The sequence below is a fragment of the Gadus chalcogrammus genome, chromosome 23 (genome assembly GCF_026213295.1).
Source record: "Gadus chalcogrammus isolate NIFS_2021 chromosome 23, NIFS_Gcha_1.0, whole genome shotgun sequence".
Lineage (NCBI taxonomy): Eukaryota > Metazoa > Chordata > Actinopteri > Gadiformes > Gadidae > Gadus > Gadus chalcogrammus.
In genome coordinates, this window is record NC_079434.1 from 9,992,378 (window position 1) to 10,015,556 (window position 23,179).

At 44.6% G+C, this 23,179-nt stretch overlaps 2 protein-coding genes across 2 annotated transcripts in view; one reads left to right on the forward strand and one right to left on the reverse strand.

Annotated features, from left to right (window-relative positions):
- The window catches only part of pou6f2 (POU class 6 homeobox 2), a 31,800-nt gene extending 23,510 nt beyond the window's left edge, over nucleotides 1-8,290 (reverse strand). The window contains exons 1-2 of the mRNA XM_056584816.1: nucleotides 8,140-8,290; nucleotides 5,520-5,557 (exon numbers count right to left, since the gene is read on the reverse strand). Of these exons, the coding sequence (XP_056440791.1) occupies nucleotides 5,520-5,557; nucleotides 8,140-8,290 (189 nt within the window). The remainder of the gene's footprint in view (nucleotides 1-5,519; nucleotides 5,558-8,139) is intronic.
- Nucleotides 8,291-18,028: 9,738 nt separating this feature from the next.
- Nucleotides 18,029-23,179, forward strand: part of vps41 (VPS41 subunit of HOPS complex) — a 33,173-nt gene continuing 28,022 nt past the window's right edge. The window contains exons 1-4 of the mRNA XM_056584721.1: nucleotides 18,029-18,252; nucleotides 18,529-18,567; nucleotides 20,495-20,602; nucleotides 22,680-22,757. Coding sequence (XP_056440696.1) covers nucleotides 18,232-18,252; nucleotides 18,529-18,567; nucleotides 20,495-20,602; nucleotides 22,680-22,757 — 246 coding nt within the window. The 5' untranslated portion in view covers nucleotides 18,029-18,231. The remainder of the gene's footprint in view (nucleotides 18,253-18,528; nucleotides 18,568-20,494; nucleotides 20,603-22,679; nucleotides 22,758-23,179) is intronic.

Here is a 23,179-nt window from a genome sequence, read left to right on the forward strand (position 1 = left end):
TGGAGGTGAAGATGGGATGGAACTTAGGGAGAGAAAAGAGAGGAAAGATGGAGAATGAATTAGAGAGAGAGAGAAAGAGGGAGAAGAGAGGAGAGCGAAGAGTGAGGATAAGAAAAGGAGGGAGCACAAGGGGAGAGGAGAGGAGCAGGGTGATTTGGTGGGAAGAGGCAGTGTCTGCTTCAAAGGTCAAGAAGGAGAGGAGGCATGATGAAGAGACAAGGAGAGAGAAAAAAGTTATGGGAGAGGGTGAAATGAAAAGAACAAAGAAAAAATAAGGAAGACAGCAAGAGAGAGAGTAAAAGCATCACAACTCATCACTTAAAGCTCATCTTGGGAGCCATCCTCCTCCCCCTCTCTCCTCCTCCTCCTACTCCTCCTACTCCTCCTCCTACCCCTCCACCTCCCTCCCTCTACCACCTCCTCGGACCTCCTCCTCCTCCTCCCCAGACCAATGTCAACCTGATTATGTCCTCCTGTGGGAGAGGAGGAGAAGGGTTCCGAGGACTCCTCATCCTGTTAGACTTCAGAGAGCAGTAAGCCTTTTAGAGGGCTCCTCCCCTCAGATCACTTAAATCATAGTTAGCAGTAAATAGGATTCTGGCCCGCAGCCCTGCGTCCCTGTCCTGCAGGAGGACCTGAAGGAGGACCTTGCCCCCGACCGCCCCATTTTCGCCCCAGTGTGTCTTCAATGCACGGCTGATGTGATTTGATTTCAAACAAAGGGAACAGCATCGCTACCAGATTTAATTGTTTCAGATGAAAACAGTACCTTTTATGTGGTATTTCATTCCAAGGGTGAAATAAAAAGCAGCGGAGTTGACATTGTGGAGTCCAAAGTGCTCTTCGTGACAAAGAACAACAGAAAGTCCTTTCACATTAAAAGTCTTCTATGGAGAAGGACCCACAGCCTGCGAAGCATCTATCCGAACAATGAGTGTAACGTGTGAGCGCGTTAGTCTGTGTGTGTGTGTGTGTGTGTGTGTGTGTGTGTGTGTGTGTGTGTGTGTGTGTGTGTGTGTGTGTGTGTGTGTGTGTGTGTGTGTGTGTGTGTGCGTGTGTGTGTGTGTGTGTGTATGTGTGTGTGGGTGTGTGTGTGTGTGTGTGTGTTGGTCGAGGGGGGGTCAGACGACCACATGTCACGGCTGACACATCAAGCTGAGCCCCCGGGGGGATCTGTCTTTAATGCTGCCCATGGCCCACTTTACACCAGCATGCACCCCTACACCCCTGTCCTACACAGCACCCTTCAGACCACCCCGCCGTCACCTCTACAGCACCGCTACGTCCAACTCCACCGCCGCGACCACCGCTACAAAACGCTTTTTGATTTATTGTTTGGACCTCAGAACCAGAAACCAGAGAGCAGTGTTCTGCTGCAGTGGCCCAACCTAGGCACCTGATACGAGGTTATAAGGACACTGCATGTCTAGTTCATTTATATTCATTCGGGAAATGTTGAATGTGGAAAATGTTAACGGGATAAACCGTGGCCGGTTTTACGCAGCAGGTTTTGAAATGAAACGCGCTGTAGTTTAATTTTGCAAGGTGTATTCTGAAGCTCATCTGCACTCATAGAGGCTAACGTACACACGCAGACACACACTCAAACACAAGCACACAGCATTTCTTTGAAGCCAGCGACTCCATTTCAGAGACAGAACGCATCACAGTGTTTTTCCACAACCGCCAGATATCAAGGTAGAAAAAAACATAATAACTTTGAGATAACATGACTCTCCACACACACACACACACACACACACACACACACACACACACACACACACACACACACACACACACACACACACACACACACACACACACACACACACACACAAACAGACCCATACCCCCAGCTGCCCCCCCCCCCCCCCCCCCCCCCGGCCGGGTCTGGGGTTTCAAAGGGAAGCGTGTGGCGGCTGAAGGACAGAAGGTGAAGCATTAGTCCTGGTCATTGCTCAAAGAGCGCTGCTGATAAATAATACAGTCTGCTGGGAGACGCAGGGGGGCCCCGTAGAGGGGGGGCCCCCGCCGAGAGGGGGCCCGGGGGTCTGCGCCACACAAGTCAAAGACAAGATTGTAATTTCAACTCCCGATGAAAAGAAAAGAAGAAGAAAAAACCTACGACCCTTCCCGCGCCTTCAATTACCGCCGCTGTAGCGAGCGTGGCGGGCGTGGCGGGGCAGATGTGGCCGCCTGCTCTTTCCCGCCGTCGCTCTCTCCTCTGGCGGACATGAAAGCTGTCTTGATATTGCTCAGTGAGGCCGCGCCAGACGGCAGCGGGCTGCCGCCGCTCTCGTCCTCGTCTCTTTCTTATGGGGGGGGGGGGCTGGGAGACGGTCCCCAAACTTAAAACAGGACCAGGTGATGGAGGCGTAATGAAAACAAGTAGATATTGATGTTCATATTACCGCCCTGTTCCGGTTCACAGCGTCACCCTACGCCTACCGCCGGAGTCTTACAACTTCTTGATACAATCTCGATTTCATCCAAATAATACTGAACAAAACAGGGACGTGCGTCGGTGTGTGTTGGAAGCTGCGCTACACATCGTTGTTTCGTGCATCGCGGCCTGTCCGCCGCTTGTGGACCGGCCCGTCTGTTTGTGATTGATACGCACCCTGACCCAACCATGTTTGATTCCTGTGTGGCCACAGAGTGTTCAGAGTTCTGCTTAATGCCGCTGAATGGAAGCTGTCTCGGGCGAAACAGGGGGCTGTGATTGGCCGATTTAAAAGGAGCGCGGCTGTCTGGGGGCCGGCTGCTGCGCTGGGCGGCGGGCCCTGCGGTGGGACGATGGGGGCCCGCGTGGACGCATTACTGAGTGCATTACACCTGCTTTATAGGGACGCATTAAGCCTCTTTCCCAGCGGCAGGACACATGTGAAAAGCCCATAATGAGATCTGGCTCCTGGAGGGGGGTGGCTGCCACTCAGGTCCTCTTTATCTAGTCTTATTTACCCAGCATGCCCTATCCGGCGCCGCTCTGTGACTTAACCCCGTGCACAGCATTAACGACCGCTTTGCATGGCCAGGCATTCTGTTCCATCATACAGCGTGCACGCTAAGCTCATTACACACGCATAATGACAAGACCTCCGGGGGGCTGTGTGTGTGTGTGTGTGTGTGTGGGTGTGTGGGTGTGTGTGTGTGTGTGTGTGTGTGTGTGTGTGTGTGTGTGTGTGTGTGTGTGTGTGTGTGTGTGTGTGTGTGTGTGTGTGTGTGTGTGTGTGTGTGTGTGTGTGCATACATCTATCCATGGATGGGGGATGAGAGAGAGAGAGAATGAAAGAGATATGAAGGGAGTCACGACAACTTGGGATGACAAAGGAAAGTTTAAAGGGAAGTTGTTTTGAATGAGTTTGGAGACACCGAGTTTAACAGCGAGGTAATGTCAAAACGTTAGACTGATACGACTAATTACTAATTTCTAGTATATTCTGTTGACTACTTTTAATGCGACAAGTAATTAGTTCCTTGTAAACAATTCCAACATGATTTGAGCGCTGAAAAGTGAAGAAAGCGCTCAGGTTTCTACCGGCAGAATGGCCCGCTTTGCCTGTGACCCCGCCCGCGGTGCCGAGAATCAATCCAACATTCATTTTATTCTCTTTTTGGGGAGAGGGTCTGGGGGTGACCTTTGTGGAAAACATCTTCCACCATTTTGGCAGGAGCCGTGTAAGTGCAGACCATTTGAAGAAGACAGTAAGTGTACAAAATGAGGGCTCCCGTCTCTCCGGGAGCGGCTCCCTCTGACAGCCTGATGATAGAAGCGTCACATCCACGAGAGAGCAAATGCAAACTGACAACAGATGAGCTTTTGAATGCTGAATATAATATGGAATTGTGCAGGCGAGTGTCTTATTATCTTGTCTGTTGGCGTCTGGGAGCGGGAGATTTCCGTTGGCGGTGGGAGAGTGGGAGGAGGAGAAGACAGGAAAACTGTACACATCTAAAATGGCTGGCCCCCTTGGTAACCGGCGCTTTCTCCACCTAATGTCCACTTCTCCTTGGAATAAATAGGAGTGGGCAGGGAGCGGTGGAGGGGCACGGCGTAGCCCCCTGTTAGCTGGAGTGGAAGACTTGTCTGCACAGGCAAGCTTTTAGTAGGACAACAAGCCCGCTCACCCCGCTGGAAACAGGAGGTGGGCAGAGAGGGGGGAGAGGGGGAGAGAGAAGGAGTGGGGGAGAGGGAGGGATAGAGAGAGAGGGAGAAAGTGATGTGGACTAACATTACGGTTGTTTTGTCTTGGGGACGTCTCCCTGTGGACATGTCAACGTCCCCGCAGTGTGTGTGTGTGTGTGTGTGTGTGTGTGTGTGTGTGTGTGTGTGTGTGTGTGTGTGTGTGTGTGTGTGTGTGTGTGTGTGTGTGTGTGTGTGTGTGTGGGGTGCGTAGTGTGCATGGCAATGATGAAATGTCTCGACATGTGCAGCTCATCGCATGTGGCGGTAAAACATTTTATGGGTAACAACGTTATCCAAAATATTGTGCGAAAAGCTTTTGCTTTTTACTTACTGCTTCTTTGTATATAACGCTAGCTTTTGGAAGTTGTTTATTCTGCATCAAAGTAATTGGCTTTCATTGTTTGCATTCAAAATGTTATTTCATTAAAAAAGAATAACATTAATAACATATCATTATATTTTGTTTCATGTATGCATTGCAATTGTACAGCTATGTGAGAAGGCCTGCATATCTCTTTCTGTACCTGCATTGCGTACTTGTGTGTGTGTGTGTGTGTGTGTGTGTGTGTGTGTCTGAAGCTGTCTTTTAATTGATAAAGAGTTAGACAGATGTGATGTTAACTATATTGATGCTTGATTGGTCCTTTTATACACGCTTTATTTATTTTATTTGCGTTCACACATCATTTTATTGGCTAAAAAATGAAATTATGAAATGTTTTCGTTGTTTCTCTGCATAGCTCATAGAACGTCCTAGAATAACAACTTGTTATGATCGCAGCTTGTCACAAAAACATTTTCCCAAGATAAGCAAAGTGCTCCTGAACTGCTCCTGAGTCTCGCCTTTCACAATAAAAGCCCACAGGGGAGAGGAACACCATGTACACTTTATCTAATAGATGATGTTGATGCCTTTGCCTGCACTGTTCTTCCAATGCTGTTATAACCAGTTAAAGACTCATCCCAACAACCACAGTGGATCTAAAACTACCATGTGTTTAAAACGCCATGATTTTGATAACATATTTCAATCCAAACACAATCTTGACTGTTCTGAGACAAACCTACATTTGGTCCAGAGAAGGAAATGTATTTAATAAATCTGATTTTTTTTAGTTTGAACTAATACAAAAAAAATTATTCTCAAAATAAATAAGAATGTATCGGGATTCGGGTCGAATAAAAATAATCGGGTCTTTACTAAATAACAGAAGGGAGTCTAGATAAGTGATGAAGACAATAGGCTCTAAACTCCTGCCTGTAAAATTCTCTCACTCTCTCTCCACCACACACACACTGACCCCATGGGTGACCCCCCCCCCCCCCTCACCCCCCTGCCCTCGGTCCCCGCGGCGATGGAGGGGTCCTCTGGAGCGAAGCGAGCACAGCAGGGGGACACACAACTCGGACCGACCAATAGGAAGGGACATTCCACAAGTCAAATTTTGCAACACAACACACATTTAACACAGTTTTCCTTGATGTGTTCATTGATGAGTTGTTGCTCTCTACTACACAAACCCTATTAAATAATAATCATTGTATTCATAGTAATTGTTATTAACAGTTATAATACATAATAATACATGTGCGTGTGTGTGTGTGTGCGTGTGTGTGTGTGTGTGTGTGTGTGTGTGTGTGTGTGTGTGTGTGTGTGTGTGTGTGCAAATTACAAAAAGAGTTGCAAAAGATGAGAAATAAGATAGAGAATTAGGAGAAATCAATTGAAAACACTCGTTGACAGAGAGGACAAAGAGTGAGAAATGGGTACAGATAAAGAGAAAGAGAAACAGATTAAGAGAGAGGCTTGATGTTAATTGACGAAAATGGGTAGAGGGAGAAGCATCAAGCACGCCTACTTCAGAGGAGCCTCCAGATAACGCAGAAGATACAGCATCCCTCCTCCACCCCTCATTCATCCCTCCTCCACCCCTCCCTCCATCCCTCCTCCACCCCTCATTCATCCCTCCTCCACCCCTCCCTCCATCCCTCCTCCACCCCTCATTCATCCCTCCTCCACCCCTCCTCCACCCCTCCTCCACCCCTCATTCATCCCTTTCCACCCCTCCCTCCACCCCTCCTCCACCCCTCATTCATCCCCTCCACCCCTCCCTCCACCCCTCCTCCACCCCTCCTCCACCCCTCCCTCCATCCCTCCTCCATCCCTCCTCCACCCCTCCCTCCACCCCTCCTCCATCCCTCCTCCATCACTCCTCTAGTCCTCTTACTTATACATCAAGGAGACAATGTATGACGTCACGTGATCATGCTTTGGGCAGGAAGATAACTTTAGCATGATTCACAGCGTCTCTCACACACACACACACACACACACACACACACACACACACACACACGCACACACACACACACACAGACACACACACACACACACACACACACACACACACACACACACACACACACACACGTCACACACACACACACACACACACACACACACACACACAGAGACACACAGACACACACACACACACACACACACACACACACACACACACACACACACACACACACACACACACACACACACACACACACATACACAGATGTATCCATGCAAGCACACATTTATTGTTATTATTGCTAGAATTATTGAGTAATTGAGTGATTATTAATGTTAGGGTTAGTTTGTGATAATAAGGAGCTCATCTTCCATCTACTACAACGAAATGTATCCACAGCATCTAGATCTGCCCTACAAAATGTACTCTATAAGCAGAGTCGAGAGATTATTTGACCAAAAATATGTTGAAATTGAAATTATAATGTATGTGAATTAATTCATTAAAATAAATATATAGAATAAAGTGTGTTACTCTTCCGGATCATAGAAATTTGTCTTGATAATTTTAATAAAGATGATCGAAGGAAATTATTATTTAAAGTACAATGTGATTGCATTTATGCAAAACAATATACAAAACACAACAGAAAGTGTGTTGAAATACACCAATAACATCTCACCTCTTGTAGAAAACATATTTTGACTAAAAGATAAAGCACCTCTTCATTTCATCTCGAGGCTATTCAAGTGCAGTTAAAAAATGAAGTGGAGGTAATTGATGCAGTGCATTATGGGATCACAGTAAGTGACTGCGAAGAGGTCGTTAATATGATGAGGATAATGAGCCAGGTCTCGTTAAACAACACCACACATTAACAAGGAGCCAGGATGATCACAATATCACAACGACAACAGATGCACCATTAATCAGGCTCACTGTAGTATATTAATGGAAACTCGACTAGTGGTAAACATACGTTTACTAAGGGACTCTTTATAATCATTTGGGTATTGTTGAAGCAGGAGAAAACCAAGAACATTTAGTACGCAAGCACATGGGCGGACTTGGATATAGTGAAAAAGAAGTCCAGGTTGTTGATGCAACTTCAATAAATCTAAAGGGAAGAGACTTGTTCAAGCTCTGCTATCATCCTTAAACAATTGTTTCCGTTGATCATAACCTCTCAAAAGCGCTTTGGTAGGCTCTGTATGAAATGTTTTAGTCACATTGTGAATACTATAATTTTTTAAGGTTTTGCATCGCAAAGCGTCATAAAAACAATAAACGCAACCGATTCATCTCTTGAATTGGAAAAAACATCAAATACAAAGGAGAGGAGAAATAAAAACAAACAGCAAGGCAGCAGGACTTCCCGAACTGTGTCGGCACGACCCCAACCCCACCGTCTCCCCCCCCCTAATGCCATCAGAGAAGCAGTCCCGCTGCCTCAGCCAATCACGCACCAGCGCAACTTAGTTTGATGTGCTCTGATGGCATCGTGGTGACACCAGTGACACCTGCTCCCCACTTCGCTCGCTTTTCCCTCTCACAGCAGAGAGAGAGAGTGTGAGAGTGAAGCTTGCGCGCCCCCCCGGGGCTAGAGACAAGAGGAGAGGAGAGAGAGAGAGAGGCTGGACTCACCGTAGAGCGCTCCGGGGCTGTGCTCCTCGAGGAGGGCTGGGGAGGAGGAGAGGAGCAAGGGCTTGTCCATCAGGTCCTGTGTGTCGGGGCTGTGGGGCTCCCCCGAGCCTCGCAGGGAGGCCAGGGGCTGGCTCAGCTGCCCTGTAAGCATCAGATCCAGGAGGGGAGGCTGCTGGGAGAGAACACACACGCGACACGCAGTCCGGTCAGACCCACATCTGGATGCAACTCTCGCGCTCCGACCCGCTCTCCCTTTCGCTCTGCTTCGCTCGACCGCTGCCACTCTCTCCCTCTCCCTCTCTGTCTCACTCCCTCGCTCTGTATCTCTCCCGCTGGGCTCCTTCATCAGAGGGCTGCTGCTGCTGCTGCTGGAGTGAGTGTGTTACAGATCGCACAGCGCTGCCAAAGAACAGCCCTCCCCACATACACACCTCCACATGCTCCTATACCATGCCTCTTCTCCATAATAATAACATTCATAATATTAGGAACAGGCTATTGGCTATTAACGAGTCAAACTCATCTAAATGCCCTTAAACCATGTCACTGCTCGATTAACAATAATCTATAAACTCATGACCATGACCACGTAATTATTATAATAATGCTGATTATTACAATACATTTATGATATTAATAATTAGTATTACAATAATCATTATACATTTAATGATATAATGAATACGAATAATCATAATTATAACATTATAGGCTATTAACCACACCAGTGTATTCCCTAATTATAATAATAATATAATTATCCATAATTATTATGAATAATAATAACAATAATAATAATAGATTATCAACAATAACAGTATGCATGTGATTAAAGTACGATTTAAACTTTTTGGAATTAACATAATGAATGACATAATAATAACAATGAAAATATATTGCATTGTGTTATTATTATTATTGATGTTGTTATTAATACTATTATAATTATTATTGTTAGAATAAAATAAAAAATTATAAGGAAAACATTTATATTTGTGAGCACAATTATCAATCAAAGTATACATTTCTTTAGACAAAAGGGCCACTTCCAAGATATAACATGCATCAAACAATTTCCAATAAATTACAAATATAGTGAAAAATAATCATTTGTCAATTGATTAGTGATATGAATGTTTAAAGTGAGGCTCAATAAAAAATGAAAACATAACTCAAAGATTTATATATATAATATTTACAGCTGAAAAATAAAGAAGGAAAAAAATGAATAAACAAATATGCTAAATAAAACAAAAGTGCCAATCATCGCTCCTCTGGTCAATCTATACAAAATATATACAGCATATAGATCCTCTTACTTTACACACACACTGCAGACACAATCTGCATAAAAAACACAAATAGAACATTCCTTAAGCTCTTAGCTTACCAACACTGCACTCCAGAAAACCCAAAGCTTGAGAGTAGTTTAGAAAATAAAAGCGTGTGTTCAGCAGGACGGAAGCTATAGTCCCAGGTACAGGAAGTAGCAGGCAGGACGAGAGGAAGCAGTGTGTTCTCCTGCCCCATGAGTCTCAGCAGCCACTGGAGGAGGCAGACGGAGGAGGCTTCCCAAGACACTGCTAGACGTCAGCTCCTCCTCCCTCCTCCTGCCCTACGCCCCCCTCCTCTCTCCCCCCTCCTCTCTCCCCCTCTCCCCTAATGTCGCTCTCCCTCTTTCTCCCAATGTCCCCCTCCATACTCTCTCTCTCCCCTAATGTCACGCTCCCTCTCCCCCTCTTTCTCCTAATGTCACTCTCCCTCTCTCTCTCTCTCTCTCTCTCTCTCTCTCTCTCTCTCTCTCTCTCTCTCTCTCTCTCTCTCTCTCTCTCTCGCTCTTCTATATTCTCTCTCACTTTCTCGTGTCTCTTCCTCCTTGTGTCTCCTGACCGGAGAGTCCCTGCGACAGCGTTGACCCCCCCCTCCCACACACGCACACACACACACACACACGCACACACACCAAACACACACACACCAAACACACACACACACAAACACACACACACACACACACACACCCCCCATCGGTGTGTGTGTGTGTGTGTGTGTGTGCTGGCAAACACCCCCCACCCCCTCCTCCACCCCTCGGGTGAAGAGAGCGAGCCGTGGAGGACCACAGGAGGTCAGGAGGACTGTGTCAACCTTCCCCATTTCCTTATTTATGAAACAGGTGTGGCACAAATATGTGGGCTGCCTCCATCTCTGGGACCAACACCCAGAGAGAAGCAGGGTGACCCCTGCATCCAGCCCAGTGTGTGCCGTGCGTGTGTGTTCCTACCCTGAGGGGGGCTCTTTAATGTGCGTGTCAGAGTAGCGCGGCCCACTCTGATATGACACATGATAATCTATGGAAATGTTAATCAATAGAAATAGTTGAGGCTGACGTTAAGAGCTGTGGGCGGGCCGTTCGATACTCGTGTCCCCGGTAACAATGCTGTCCTCCGGCCCCAGGGCGGGTGGGCGGGAGGGGGAGGTGAGGGACTTAAATATGGGACAGTGCACATCAATGCACCTCCTCTGCAGCCAAGTAAACACCCCCCCCCTCCCTCCCCCAAACAGTCTGAGCCCCGACACCGTGGGTCTGAGTGGGGCCTGCCCCCTTCTCCCCTGCCCGCCTCTTTTGAGCAGCTTGATAGGTCCACTGGAGGGCAAAATTAATACCTAATTGAATCTTGCAGTCATCAAAATAATCAATAGTTCTTTATTATTTATTCTTCACAGTCTGTTGACTGTTTGAATGGCTCAGAGGAGCCGGCAGCACGGGCCCGCGTAGGCGGTGCGGAAATTTTCACAGTTTTTATTTTATCCTGTGGATGAAATTTTCACCAGGGGCATGTGAGCATGTGCAACGCCCTATAGCGATGAAAGCTGTTTGTGTTTGTGTGCATGTGTGTGTATGTTTGTGTGTGTGAGAAGGGGTTTAAAAAGACAGAAAATAGAAACCCTTGCCCTGAAATACTCAAATGAAAGAACAAAGAAAACAGTGACAGCTAAAGACAGCAGGATCTGTCCATCACCTCACCCACTTTCTACTCCTCACACTCTCTCTCTCTCCTTTACCTCACCCTCTCTCTCTCTCACACACTCCTTCAACATAGCCTCTCTGTACTCCTCACTCTCTCTCTCCTCCACCTCACCCTCTCTCTCTTGCTCTCCTTCAACTCAGCCTCTCTCTACTCCTCGCTCTCTCTCCTTCACCTCACCATATCTGTGCCCCTCACTCTCTCTCTCTCCCTCTCTCTCTCTTTCCTTCAACTAACCTTTTCTGTGCCCCTTCCCTCTCTCTCCTTCACCTCACCCTCTCTCTTTCTCCTTCACCTTGCTCTATCTCAACCCCTCACTCTCTCTTCTCCACCTCACGTTCTCTACGACTCACCTTTTCTCACCTTCACCTCACCTTCTCTGCCCCTCACTGTCTCTCTTTCAGCCCTCCCTCTTTCTACCCCTCATTTTCTTCTCCTTCCCCTCAACCTCTCTCTACCTCTCCTTCTCTCTCCTTCACCGACATCCTTCCATCTCTCCTTCACTTCTGTCTCAATCTCTCTATCCACCTGTGTGGGTCCCTCTCTCTGTGTTGAATCATAAAATGAACGCGACTCAGAGCTCAAACTAGAACCAGACCAGGGATGAATGAGATCACAGGAGGTGTAATGTTCTCTTGGCCCAGGGAGCCTTGTGACCCGTGGACCTATGTCACACCACCCCAGGCCGCGCTGCGCCACACCGGGCCAGGGACGCTATGTTAATGAGCTGCTCTGGCTGCTTTAGAACCCAGAAAAACAAGACATACTGTGACTGGGGGTTTAATCTCAGGTATATGCATGTGTAGTTACAGTTTGGCTTGTTTTTATTATTATTTCAACCAGCTCATTATGTTGTTTAATTATTTTGTAAAATATTTGTTGCTTGAATTGCCACAACTACATGTTAAGGTGACTGATGCATGTCGCGTTGTTTTTGCTGCGAGTGTGTGTGTAAGAGGGAACTGGTGCCCAGGAGTGTCGGAGGAGAGTAGACTTTGGGATAGCGAAGGAGCTGGCAGAAACAGGGAAAAGCACTCGGCTCTGTCCTCTGCGGCTCCCCAGGGCCACACATGAAGGGCCGCAGGTCACCAGACGCTCAAGCACTCATTAGCCAACACGCTAGTAACCATTAGGCTAGCCGCCATCATGCAAGTAGCCAACACACTAGTAATATTACACTAGTAGCCAACCTAATAGTAGCCAGGCTAATAGCATCCAAGCTAGTAGAAAATAATTTCCATTCGACTAGTAGCCAACACACTAGCAGCCCTTAAGCTAGTAGCCAACATGCTGGTAGCCAACATGCTTGTCTATACAAGTAAACGCTATTCATGAAGCATAATCATAATTACAAGTCCATAGATTCTGGTTCAAGTATATATATGACTTTCCTGGCTGGTTTTGAATAAAAAATGTACTTTATATCACGGTTATACTTTTTATGTAATAATACTAATAACATGATAATCCTACATGGACATACATATCTCACAAAATAAATATATTTTGCAGATTAAAAAAATATCTCAGTGAACTGCAGTAATCAATTACTACTCAAATATTGTTACATATGGACATACCTCATATCATTGTTTACTAATTAATTAATTAATTCATGTTTGAACTGAACATTTTAAAATGTTTCTAATGAAAAAGATTGTTATTGCATTAAACATATATTTAATATCATATATGATTTGTCTATAAAAATGTGAAACAATTGACTCCAGCAGACACTAAATCTCAATATGCAAAAGCAGATATTTTATTAATGTTTTAAATAATTCTAACTCTATTAGAACTCGATTTTTTTTTTTTATTCGTTCCTTATTTCAAAAGTTGAATAGAAGTATAATTATGTAAAATATAATGAAAATAATATCAAATAAATTATAATATCATTTCCATGTTTCTGAAATTAACCTATAATAAGATGAAATACCTTCAGTTTGCTGTGTTATAGGTGGATAATAGGCTGTAATGAAGAGGAGGAGAATGAACATCCCTGCGCTTTATTTGCCTTTATTCTCTACAGAGCGCGAAGATACTTGGGTCGAAGATGGGAATTTGTCGCCCCCTTAGGGAAATATAACGTACTGTTTCTCTTCTGCAACGTCCCAGCTCTAGGTAAGTACCAATTTACCTTCATCATTTACAACTAAGCTTCCAAAAATCGTATCTAATAAAAACTAATTAATTCACTCTAATATCAATATTAAAATAATAATATGATATATGATTACACAGAATAGCCTCCTTTAGGGCTTCATTAAAACCTTCATAAGTTTTCTGAATTCAAAGGCTCCTCATATTTTTGGTATTTATTGGTTATTATCTGTGTTTCTGTTTTGACTCTACTCCTCATTGATATCATGAGGCAGCATGTCAGCAGGGTCCAGATGCGGGGGGGGGACGGGACTCTTTGAAGCCTGTAAAGTACGGGGCCCCGGTACATCTGATCAGGTCTGTGATGTGATGTGCATGGGTATGTGTGTGTGTACGGGCATTGAGTGAATGTGTATTTGCGTGTGAGAGCGTGTTTGTGCGTGTGTCTGCTTGTGCATGTGGGTGTTCGTGAGTGTGGGTGGGTGTGTGTGTGTGTGTGTGTGTGTGTGTGTGTGTGTGTGTGTGTGTGTGTGTGTGTGTGTGTGTGTGTGTGTGTGTGTGTGTGTGTGTGTGTGTGTGTGTGTGTGTGTGTGTGTGTGTGTTTGCGTGTGTGTGTGTGGGTGTGTTTGTGTGTGTGTGTGTGATCCACACAGGGATGACATTCAGGAGCATCAAAGCTTTCAGGAGGAGGTAATGCCTGCTTGTTGATTTCATTTTTGATTTTTTTATAATATTTTATTTTTTGCCCCCCGTGAAATGCTTTTTTCCTGCTCTTTTTGGGAGTGAGGGTACGAGACCGGACTGATCATCTCACTTTTAAAGGCTTTGAGGGCGAGAAAGAGAGAGAGAGAGAGAGAGAGAGAGAGAGAGAGAGAGAGAGAGAGAGAGAGAGAGAGAGAGAGAGAGAGAGAGGGAGAGAGAGAGAGAGAGAGAGAGAGGGAAGGCATCTTGAGTTGAAGGATTGACACTGTTTATATTGATAAATAATGTAAGAGAAGGGGGAGGGGGGGGGGGGGGTTGAGAGAGCGGGGGGAGCGTGAGAGAAGGAGAAAGGGGGGGGGGGTGAAAGGGGCAGAGCGAGAAAAAAAAAGAAATGGGTAGCTGAGAGAGAGGGAGAGAGAAAGAGGGAGAGAGCGAGATGTAGAGATGGCGAGAGAGCTAGACAGTAAGAGAGAGAATGAGAAGGAGAGAGAGAAGTGAAGAGAGAGAGCGAGAGTGAGCAATAGATAGCAAGAGAGAGGGAGGGAGAGAGAATGAGAAGGGAGAGGGAGGGACAGAGAGAAAAAAACATTGGCCATTAGACAGAGAAAAGCCACTGTGATTCACCAAGGCATCTTGTGGTTCTTCTCAAAGTCAGTACCCCCCCCCCCACCTCCTCACACCATCCCTTCCCCACCAACCTCTCCATCCCTCCCCCGCCCACTCTCCCTGGGGAACTGTGCCACATACACACTCATGAAAGGTGTGAAAATCTGATTTCCCAAAAAGGATCGGCGAGGAAGGTGGAAGCTGCGATCAATAAATCATTGCTAAGCAGATTGTAAAGAACAAAAAATATATTATTATTCCCCGTTGATGCGGACGCAGTAGAATCTCGGGAGTGACGCGATCTCATTATAGAAAAGGCAAAGCATACCTTTAGTTTCAGAGGGGTTGGATCCGGCAACCGTGTGCAGCCATCTGATTAAATCACGTGCTTCTCAATGAGTCGTGAGTCCTTTGCTTGATGGAGACCTAAAATTAAAATCACAGATTAGCAGAATAATATATAATTATAGAGTGTCCATGTCTTTTGTTTGTTTGCATCACAACCCGCCGTGAGTGAATTAAAGTGAATCCCAATTGAGCATTTTCCCTTCAATGTATAATTTAAAGAGTTGTAAAATGTCCACGTCTTTAATAAATGCTGTTTTAATGCACCATGTTAGTTTTAAAAAGGCTGTTTGACCTACAATTCCCAATTTCTTGCCTATTGTAGGTCAGTGTGACCGACAATTGGCAAGAAATAATAATAATGTCATGTCCAGTTATATAGGCTTACGCAGAGGCGTCGTCAGCCCCTTTTTACTGGGGCACGTGCCCCAGTAAAAGTCTCCAGTGCCCCAGTAAAATTCCATTGATCATTATTAAATTAATCTGCAGAAGCGCCGCACTCGCTATGGAATCGACAGGATTCATCAAGTACATCTCCTGCTGCCTCGGGAGTCTTCAGTCGAGCCTGCCTCTTACCAACCAATCAAAAAACGAAAGGGGCTACATAAAAGCCAATCAGAAAATAGCCCTATTGTATCTGGGTAAGATTTAACGCAACAACCAATGAAAAAAATCAGTTATTTACGGATTCGTCCACGTGACTCTTCTGAATGTTTCAGTGGTAAAGTGTGTAAAGTATGACCAAGTGTTTCTTTCTGTTCAATAGTCTAGATAGAACTTTATCAATCCCCTGTAGGAGAAATTTGTTAATAAAACAATAATGGTAAAAAAAATAAGGAATCTCCCACTTCCGGCTTCCATGAAAGAGAACCATACTAATTCACACAATAGCGTTGATGCAAATCTAGCATTAAAGGTTAATTTAAGGAAGTTCTCTCCAGTCACGCTGAAACTAGTTTGCTAGTAGTAGCGCTTTAATTTGCAGTGTAAGAGAATTCTGAGAAATCTGAATGCTGACAAAATTCTCAGAATTCTGACACTGCAATTTATTTGCACGCTACGACTAGTGAACTACTTTAAAAAAAACTCGACACTGCGACCAGGCGACAAATGACTGGTGAGAAGCTTCTTAAATTAACCTTTAATGCTAGATTTGCAGCACTTTAATTCCCGTCAACTTTGTTTTCTAACACCAGCATTTCCACAACTATGCTCATGTTCGTGACTGCTATAGGCCTACAAAACCATTTATAGTGCATCTATTTTTCTGCTGGGTAATGCAGCTTTAATTTGGGCTCTGATTCTGAATAAATGCCGCTGCTGAACTGTGTGAATAAATAAAGGGAACTGAAATCTAAAGAAGACACGTGGTTTTGATGTAGGCCTACCGTGAATTCCAGCTGAAAGTGGAACATTGCTGCCATCAGGGGAAATTAATGTAACCTAGGCATATTGTAAGTAGCTTTCAATTCCTTGTTTTTTTGTTGATCATGTTTCGTTGGAAACCACGGGAGCTGGAAACAGCCCAGAGTAAGTCATCTCCTTTTTTAACGTTACAACAAATTCACAACTTGTTTGACACAAACAATGACAACTTGATTGCTGTTAAAGAATGTTGCCCACATAATTAGCACCAGTTTTTCAATACTGAGCGTCTGTAGCCTGTAGTTTTATAGCACACACACACACACACACACACACACACACACACACACACACACACACACACACACACACACACACACACACACACACACACACACACACACACACACACACACACACACACACACCATGCGTGCACGCACACACGCGGAAAATGAATAATGAATGAAAAATTGTCTGTCTTCAAAACTTGAGGAAGTTTTAGTGGACAAAAACTTCCTTAACACAAAAAAGGAAATTATGGATATACAGGGTGTTTTTAACATATATGGATCCAACAATGTTCCCAACACTGACACAGATAATTCAGATCATTGCACTCACAATTCCTGTAAACAATTGTAGTTGTGAGCGATCTTTCAGTGTGTCGAGAAGGCTCCACACCTGGCTTAGGTCAACCATGGGGCAAGGAAGGCTTCACCAACTTTCTCTTTTGTCCATTGAAAAGGAGCAACTATGCAAAGTGAGTCAAAGCCACGTTATTGACCGCTTTGCCACCATGAAGGCGCGGCGATACAGCTTAATAGTGAAAAAATAATCATTAAAAAAGGCTCTATGCAGTAGTGTATGGCCTTATTTAGTTTAATTTAAGAGCTTTGATGGTTCTATAACATTTTCCAGGTTGATTGGTGGCAATGAGCCACCTCACCTTAAGTCAGAAATTCTATTAGTTTTAAACCTTGTTTCTTGCCTTTTTAGTACATGTCGTTCTGGCAAAATTATGCTGTTTCCACACAGCTTCTAAATAAATATAGATGTGTAGACTTCTCCTGATAAAGAGGTGAAGGTCATAAAGAGACTTTTTGTTTATTTGTCAGTTACCTTATTTGTAAATCTTTGAGATGTGTATGTGTTTAAATAAATATAATTGTACGGTACTCATGAATCCATCTTTGCGTCTTTACCTTTACCAGTGCTTTAATATAGCCTACAATATGACAGTGACAATGATTTTGAAGCTTGTACATACCCTTCTGTATCCATCTATTTCATATTGTGCACACGTAAAAAAAAAAATGTTGGCAGTTGGGGGCCTTTGCCCCAGTAAAACTCTAGGTCTAGCAACGCCCCTGGGCTTACGTCTGCTTAATATAGAATTATTGGTTATGCTCGTTTTTGTTTAATTGTTGTTAGATTTTGTTATAATTTCACAAGTCGACCACGAGGGCTCAACTGATATACCTTAAAAACTAGAAATACTTGGTGTTAGATTAGCTGCAGTAGCCTACCTTCATAGCAACACCGTTGGATAACTTTGACAAACTATTAATATGTTTAATTGAACGGATAAAACGAATTACGTAAATACCGGTAGACGAGGAAAACATGATACAAGAATCTCTCAGCTCGACCACCACCAACCATAGACATCTTTGTCTATGCCACCAACTGCCAAACGTGATCGAGCGAGGGAGAAACTCCATTACCCATAACGCACCACGATGGGTCTAGTCACATGACATTCCTCATGACAGGGCTGCTCCTGCTACCAGGACCTGTCAACAAAGAACTGCAGAGAGATAACTACACCTGTACTTTCATAAAATTTGGCATGCAATTGCTAAAATACTAGTAAGATGCGATTCGTCTCGACTTATTGAATACGTATTATATCGTCTGTTGCTAAAAGAGGTGTATAACGATGGCGGAAGTGGAGGATCAGGTAAGCATGTTGCTAGCGTTAGCTGACCAGTATAAACAAACATCCATCCTTAGAATAATAGTATTGATAAACATTAACTATTGATCATTAATGAGTACCAGTATGTTAACTAATGAGTAAGAGTGTAATTTGTTCATATCTGAAAGTAGATATTCATTTCGATTTCAATTGAAAAACTAATCATAGTAACTATTTGCCTGGAAACTGCTCATTACAATTGACAATGACAACTTTAACTGATTGAACTATTTCATGTTCATTCTTGAAATATTATAGGAGAGGAAGTCCAGCGAGGAGTTCACAGATGATTCTGAGGTGAGAATACTACTAATTCGGTAATGATACTGATCATTCTAAGAACACCTCACTTAACAATGATTTGAAGTACCACAGCCTTTTATCACAGCGCTGGTTTATACTTCCATCATCTAGGTGTGTTATAGTTATTAAGTTGGTGAGAGTCTCTTTAGAGTGAGAACGTAGGTGGACATATTAGACTTGGAGGCATCTGCCATTCATAGTAAACTACATGTGACTGATGTCTTGCAGATTGTTGTTCTACTAATGGGCAACAGTCAGGCTGTAAGCTGTTTACCTAATTGTTTCTATGTACTCGATTACAAGTCTCCCATTTGGCAGAACCTTTTTAAATAATTAGAAAGAGCTTTTGCAATTCAATTAGCGACTTATTCAACCTTATTAGTTATTAGCAAACAGCTATGTGTCTATCAGGTCATATTGCAGCTTTCAGGATTTGCCACAACCTATCCTACTTTTGAGATTTTAGCTTTGAGTTCAGAGGTCACTGTAACCTCTTCGGCTACAGGTAGGCCAGGCTAAAAACATCATTCACATCTGCTGTTCTAAATTAAATCAGCCCCATGCACAGAATTTTGTTTTTCCCATCTTGTATCTTGAATTTAATCTTTTTGTAGGTAAAATCCATGTTGGTTTTCATGTGATCATGTTTTTGGCATTTTGTTAGTATTAGTTAGTTAGGTGCAAAGCTAATTTAAAGGCAACTTAGTGGAACTCTGTAAAGACACAAACAAAGGGCAACTTGGGGTATGAGTTTAACAATGGCTTCTTTTTAGGGTTGCTGCTTGCTGTGTTTGTTTGATGCGCCTTTGAGACCCGTGACAAATGCGCTCGCATCAGAGATCTCACAAGCAGAATACGGGGAATAGCCGGGATATGGGGCGGACGAGCGGAGACAGATTGTTTTTGGAAATAGCATTTTTTCCACGCTACCCCTTCTCACCCTCCAACCCATCGGCGCCTTAATGCATACGATGTGTCGCGGCGGCGTGCGACCCCCCAGGCTCCACAGACTGTGTAGGATCGGTTTAAAACTGGGTTCGGATTCAAATTCAGGCTGTGACTGGCCGCAAATGTGGGTGCGCCCTGGAAAGTCTGAACTTACGATAAGTTATACGCCTTGTTTTTAGATTTTAGCAGAAGGATTTTAGAGTAGACATATTCACGCTAATTCTCTTTGGTCAAATGTGGATATGAAAACGCGCTCGGCTATGTCCACACATCGCTGAGTGTGACCGATGCTGGATTTCTGCTGCAGGCGATGGCTCTGTACTGAAGTACATATAATATTGGCTGGAATATTGGCTGGAATCTCTCAGACCTTGAATAATTGTAACAATAATGTGCTCTTACATGCTGGTCTATGGTCTCCTCACATGGTCTATAGGGTCTCCAGTGCGTATTTGTCTATGCATTCTCCATGTGGTGGTCTGTGGTCCAGATGCCATGATCTGTACATGGTGGTTTATGGTGTCTCCACATGGTTGTCTTTGGTCTCTCTACATGGTGGTATATGGTCTCTACATGGTGGTATATGGTCTCTACATGGTGGTATATGGTCTCTACATGGTGGTATATGGTCTACATGGTGGTATATGGTCTCTACATTGTGGTGTATGGTCTTTACATGGTGGTGTATGGTCTCTACATGGTGTTGTATGGTCTCTACATGGTGGTATATGGTCTCTACATGGTGGTGTTTGGTCTTTACATGGTGGTGTATGGTCTCTACATGGTGGTGTATGGTCTTTACACGATGGTCCTGTGGGTCTTCAGTCTCAACATGGTGGAATATGGGGCCTCCACATGGAGGTCTATGGTCCAGATGCCTGTCTGTGGTCTGTACATTTTGGTCTATGGTGTCTTCACATAGTGGTCTATGGTCTCTACATCACGGTCCATTTATGGTGACTGTGTCTCGCAGGAGGAAGAGAGCGAGGAGGAGCCCAAGCTGAAGTACGAGCGACTGTCCAATGGCGTGACAGAGATTCTTCAGAAAGATGCGGCCAGCTGCATGACCGTCCACGACAAGGTACCGCCGCGATGGGTTCCACAGTGAAGTTTCATGTGGGATTATGGTATGACGTTGATGTCATTCCATATGTTGATAGAGGTATTACATTGATGTTCTCCCGTGTAATCGTAGTTTAACTATTTATTCCATCTGTGTAATATTGCAGAATGAAGCTCTATTTCCCTGGGTCCATCATTTCAATATTTCACAAAGGTGACTCCCATGAAAACGCTGGAATAACAACAGTGAAATAATATATATATAATACTTTTTTTAAGAATATACAAATACAGCAGTTTAGTAAAATGATGTGCTGGGGAAATATGATCATATCTCTCTTACAGCGAAGAGTTGGTTAAAAGCACAATAGGAGAGATAGAGACATGGGGTCATATGTAGCTGTAGGGCTCAGGGTGTCACCTAGAACATCGCCTGACATTGTTAACATGTTGGACACTAACAACAAGTTACTCTCCTCACACCTTTTCCCTCCTCTCCTCCTGCACCCCAGAACTAGCCTCTCCTCTCACCTCCTCCTTTTCTCCTGTTCTCCCTCCTCTCCTCTCCTCTCCTCTCACCTCCTCCTGTTCTCCCTCCTCTCCTCTCCTCTCCTCTCACCTCCTCCTTTTCTCCTGTTCTCCCTCCTCTCCTCTCCTCTCACCTCCTCCTGCTCTCCTTATATCCTCTCCTTATCACCTCTCCTCCTGCGACTGGTAACCAGCCTCTCCTCTCACCTCCTCCCCTGCTGCTCTTCGCTTCTTTCTTTCTTTCTTTCTTTCTTTCTTTCTTTCTTTCTTTCTTTCTTTCTTTCTTTTTCATCTTATTCTCTCTTTTCTGTTGAATGTGAATGTTTTCCAATGGGGACGTGTTTTGACTAGATGGTTTAAACATGTTGCAGTGGGGGTGGCACGGACGACATATCTCCCACCTAGTGTATCAACACCTGATGTTCAGGAGGCCCTGTTGATTTCCATGTCTTTATTGTGCGTTTTATCTGATCTCCTGTTGCTATGGTTTCCAATCTGACTGCCCTGGCTGTGAACCGTGACCCGTGCCCGTGCCGCGTTCCAGCGAGCGCCCACGTTTGTATCTTCCTCCATCTAACCCGAGCAAGCTGTCGTCGCCCTTAGCAACAACCCCCCCACCCCACCCTCACCAGCACCAAGTGCAACCAGCCCATAATAGTCTGTTTCCCCACATTTTAAGTGGCTGAATTGGAATTTCATTTGAACAATTCCGTGTGGATGAATCCCTTTAAGAGAGGCGGCCGCTGCCCCGGCTGGCCTTTTATTTATTTATTTGGGCTGATTTTATTTGGGGGGAAGGCAAGCAGTAGGCCTGTCTGACACGCTCAGCTGTGCCTGTAAATATAAGCATTTCATTATAGAACGCACTGGAGCCTGAGGGGCTCACGTGCACGTGCCCCACGCGCACGCACGGCCTGGGAGCGCGGCCTGGGAGATTTGGGGGTGGGGGGGTGGAGAGGGGGGGGGGGGGGGCTGTTTGCGTGAGCCGGTGAGTTTTGGTGCAAGAGCACACACTTAATCTAACGCTGAAAGACCCCCATTCTATAATGTTTCTGTCCCAGTGAACCTGCATTTGTGACACACACACACACACACACACACACACACACACACACACACACACACACACACACACACACACACACACACACACACACACACACACACACACACACACACACACACACAAACCAGTTGCTGTTTAGCGGAGGTAACATCTGGTTAGCAGCAAGCTCAGGGCCAGCCCGAGAGGAGCCCAGATTTACATTGCATTTATTATGTTTAATCCTTTTAATATGAGGGAGGAAATACCATTTCACACTGCCTGCCTTAATAAACGGTCCCCCCCCCCTCCCTCCCTCCCTGTAATTTCACAGCCTACGCCCTCGAGCCCCCAATCCTGCCTCCCCTGGCCCCCCCCCCCTCCTCCTTCACCTTCCCCCTGCCTTAAAAACTATTTTTTTTTAAATGTCTTCAGTCACTTATTTATTTAACTCCTGCTATTCGTCAGCAAGGGTTTTTTCCTCCAATAACATGTTGGTGATTAACGTGTGACCGGTTTGTTCCAGTTCTTGGCTCTCGGGACTCACTTCGGGAAGGTGTTCCTGTTGGACGTTCAGGGGAACGTCACACAGAAGTTTGAAATCGTGAGTGCTTAAAGAAACACATTTTAAGTGCTTTTTTTTCATCATTTTTCAGATTTATATCTTACTTTAATGCCATATTCACATTTTATATAATTGTTCATGTCATCGTCATTTTTCTTATTTTGTATTCTTTTTTTTTTAGCACCAATACACTACAATCAATTCCTTGTGTGTGAACGCTGATACCGCAATAAAATAATCAGGAAATGTTATTACTGCTAGTTTTTAATCATGTGTCGAAGAGCTGTCAGTGAGAGTAAGTACAGTAAATCTTGTTAACGCACAAAACATACTCCTCTATGAAAGTAAAATTAGCAGAAGCAAAGCGCTTCCTTCCTCTTCCCTTCAGCTTCCTCTTCATCGTATGTTGCAGACACTCTCCTCTCCCAACACAGGGCTGTAAAAGCCATCAAGGCACTTTT